Source organism: Peromyscus californicus, unplaced genomic scaffold, assembly GCF_007827085.1.
Source record: "Peromyscus californicus insignis strain IS unplaced genomic scaffold, ASM782708v3 Scaffold_1__1_contigs__length_55948999, whole genome shotgun sequence".
NCBI classification, from domain to species: Eukaryota; Metazoa; Chordata; class Mammalia; order Rodentia; family Cricetidae; genus Peromyscus; species Peromyscus californicus.
The window spans coordinates 48,891,190-48,894,567 of record NW_026294492.1 but is presented as its reverse complement, the minus strand read 5'-3'; the positions used below and the strand labels follow the sequence as shown (position 1 = coordinate 48,894,567).

At 44.5% G+C, this 3,378-nt stretch overlaps 1 protein-coding gene across 1 annotated transcript in view; it reads left to right on the top strand.

The window, feature by feature from the left end:
* The first annotated feature begins 406 nt into the window (after positions 1–406).
* Positions 407–3,378, top strand: part of LOC128116097 (excitatory amino acid transporter 4-like) — a 5,874-nt gene continuing 2,902 nt past the window's right edge. Inside the window, exons 1-2 of the mRNA XM_052747359.1 lie at positions 407–605; positions 2,338–2,475. Coding sequence (XP_052603319.1) covers positions 407–605; positions 2,338–2,475 — 337 coding nt within the window. The remainder of the gene's footprint in view (positions 606–2,337; positions 2,476–3,378) is intronic.

Sequence of the window (3,378 nt, the reverse complement as noted above, 5' to 3'; positions counted from 1 at the left end):
AGGAGAGAACAGGAAGCTGGGTGAGGGAGACACTGCGAAGCCACCATCAGGATAAGGAAGATGTAAAGTACCGGTAAGCCACAAGCCATGTGGCAAGGTATAGATTAATGGAAATGGATTAATTTAAGCTGTAAGAACAGCTAGCAAGAAGCCTGCCACGGCCATACAGTTTGTAACCAATATAAGTCTCTGTGTTTACTTGGTTGGGTCTGAATGGCTGTGGGACTGGCGGGTGTCAGAGATTTGTCCTGACTGTGGGCCAGGCAGGAAAACTCTAGCTACACATGGGCATCGCCCCTCCCCTGACTTCTGAGCTGCAAGTGCCCGCCCCTCCACTTTACCCACTCCTTTCCCGGACTTCTCCCTCACCAGACCTGGTCTCCTCTGTCCCAGGCCGAGAGACACAATGAGCAGCCACAGCATCAGTCTGTTTCTGAGAGAGAGCAGCCAGTACCTGGGTGGTGTGGGCTGTCTGCAGGGCCTGCAGGACAGTCTGCAGCAGAGAGCACTGCGCATGCGTCTGTATCCCATGACCAGAGAGCAACTGTGGCGCTTTCTGAGCAGAAATGCCTTCATCTTGCTCACAGTCAGTGCTGTGATCACTGGTGAGCTCTGCTTTTGGGAGGCGGGACTTCTATTAACTACCCACCCCCTCCGGTGCACTCATCTCACAATCCCCTAGCCCATCAGAGGACTCAGGTAGAGAGGGCACATACACACGCAAACACAGCTGTATGAACACGATGTGTTGTCACATGTGTGGGTATGGGCATACACAAGTACACTGAACAGACATGCACTTTATGACTACAGACAGAGAAGGATAAATATATCTTACATATGAATATATCTTACATATCTTAATTTAGAGGTGCGGTCACATAAACTGTGCTAACGTTCATAAAAATATGCAGCTATCCATCATACCCTTGGGAGATTGATTCTGGCAAACACTACCCCATTTTATTTAAGGAACTTGATTGTCTATTGATTTGGGTATCCGGGAATTTGATTAACCACAAGCATTTGTTATCTGTGGATGCTCAAGTCCCTTAAATAAATTGGGGTATTGTGTGTATAGGATCTGTGGCTATCTTGCTCTCTAGGTTACCTGTAACACCCAAAGCAATGTAACTGCTAGGTAAATAGTTGTTATACTGTATTGTCTAAAGAATATTGATTAAAAAAAATCTCTACATGTTCAACAGACACAACTTAAATAATTATGTGTAGGTTGTATAAAATAATGGGTCCTTATGACATCTTCATATCTATATAGAATATGTTTTGATCATATTCTTTTTCTGTCACCCCCTCTTACCTAGTCACTCTCTCTTGGTACCTTTCCTCTTCCCAAATAGCTTTCATCAGATAAATTTTTCCCCTAAAAATTTCTGTGTATGCTTGATTAATTAGACATTGTGGATTCCAAGGATACCACAGCCAGCTGTGTTAGACTTTGTGAATACTTTCACACACTCATCTATGCATTTACATCTACATGCTTAGAAGCCCAATTGCATATGCACTTCCATATTTGAAAGTGATAACATAGAACTGGAGAGATGACTCAGTGGTTAAGAGCAGTGGCTGTTCTTCCAGAGGTACTGAGTTCAATTCCCACATAATGGCTCATAACCATCTGTAATGAGGTCTGGTACCTTCTTCTGGCCCACAGGAGAACACTGTGTGCATAATCTTAAAAAAATAAAAAGAAAATGGTAACACAGACAAAAGAGTCACACTTATAGACACACCCAAGAAATGCATGTGCATATCTTTGTATATGAGCCTATGTGCATATGAATGTGCACATACACCTATGCACACACAAATGCATACAATGCACATATATATCCATGTGCACACAACTATATGCACACATTCATTCACACAAATGCTCATCATGCATACACACACACATATATACCTATGTTCACACAAATGTACACATACTCACACACACATACACATTCATATCGATGAACACACCCATGCACACACAGATCCATGCATATGCAAATGCACATGTATACCTAGCACACACATAGCCATGTAAGTACCATACACATACCCATATATACACATAGCCATGTATACATCTTTTTGCACATGCCCATGCACACCCAAATACACACTTCTGTATATACACAAGCACACACATACCCATGCACAAATGTACCCATGCACACACAAATCCACGTAATACCCATGTACACAAATGCACTTCCTAGAATAGTCACTGCTCACCCTACTATACTCTTTCAGAGATGGATGGAGGGTGCTTGGGGCTGAGATTCATAGTTCACTCCATGAACCCTTCCTTTCTGGCTCTAGGGCTCAGCCTGGCATTCACCTTGCACCCATACCAGCTCTCCTACCACCAGATCAAGTACTTCTCTTTTCCTGGTGAGCTGCTCATGAGGATACTGCAGATGCTGGTGCTCCCCCTCATCGTCTCCAGCCTTGTCACAGGTGAGACCCCAAGCCACTGTGCATCTCCAGGACCCATTCTGAGTTCACACTTGAGAAAAGAGCCAGGGCTTCTCCACTGATGGGGGCCCTTTCCCAACACATCAACTCAAGCTGTGCCCAGGTCTTGCTTCAGTCTTGCTGTCACAGGATCCATGTGGCCCAATAATTTCCTTGTACTTGTTCTTGAAGGTAAAATCCCATTCTGCTAGAGCTCTGGGGTATCCAGAGGGGAAAGAAAGGCTGTGGAGGGTCAGGGGAGACAGCTGGGTTATGGGGTAGATGACAGATGGAATGTGGGTGAACATGTAGGAGGTGAGTGGGATGGAGGTGCCAGGATGGAGGCTGGAGGAAGGGAAGAAGCTGTGACAGGTTACATAGCACATTTTCTTCTAGATAGTAGATGATTTCGCTTCAGGGCCATCGGATCTTCGTTGCAATGGTTCAGCTCTGATGCTGGAGTAGAAGAGCATCTATAGGCAATATGTCAGCAAGTGGGCATGGCTGTTGCCCTGGTTTCATTTATGTTGTTACAATAAATACTTGACAAAAAGCAACTTAGGGGAGAAAGGGTTTATTTTAGCTGACAGTTTCAGGTTAGAGTACACCATTCAGGGAAGTCAACATAGGAACTTGAAGCGGTTCATCATAACCCACCCACAACCAAGAGCAGAAAGAAAATAAATGGACACATGCTTGTTTGTATCAAGTTCCAACTCTACACGTATACAGTTCAGAATCCCTTGCCTAGGGAATGGTGCTACACACAATGATTGGCCTTCCTCCTTCAATCAATGTAATCTTGACCCCCTGCCCCCAGTCATGCCACAGGTCCACCTGATCTATAAAATTCCCCATTGAGTCTCTCTCCCTAGTGGTACTAGATTGTGTTGAGTTAACAATTGA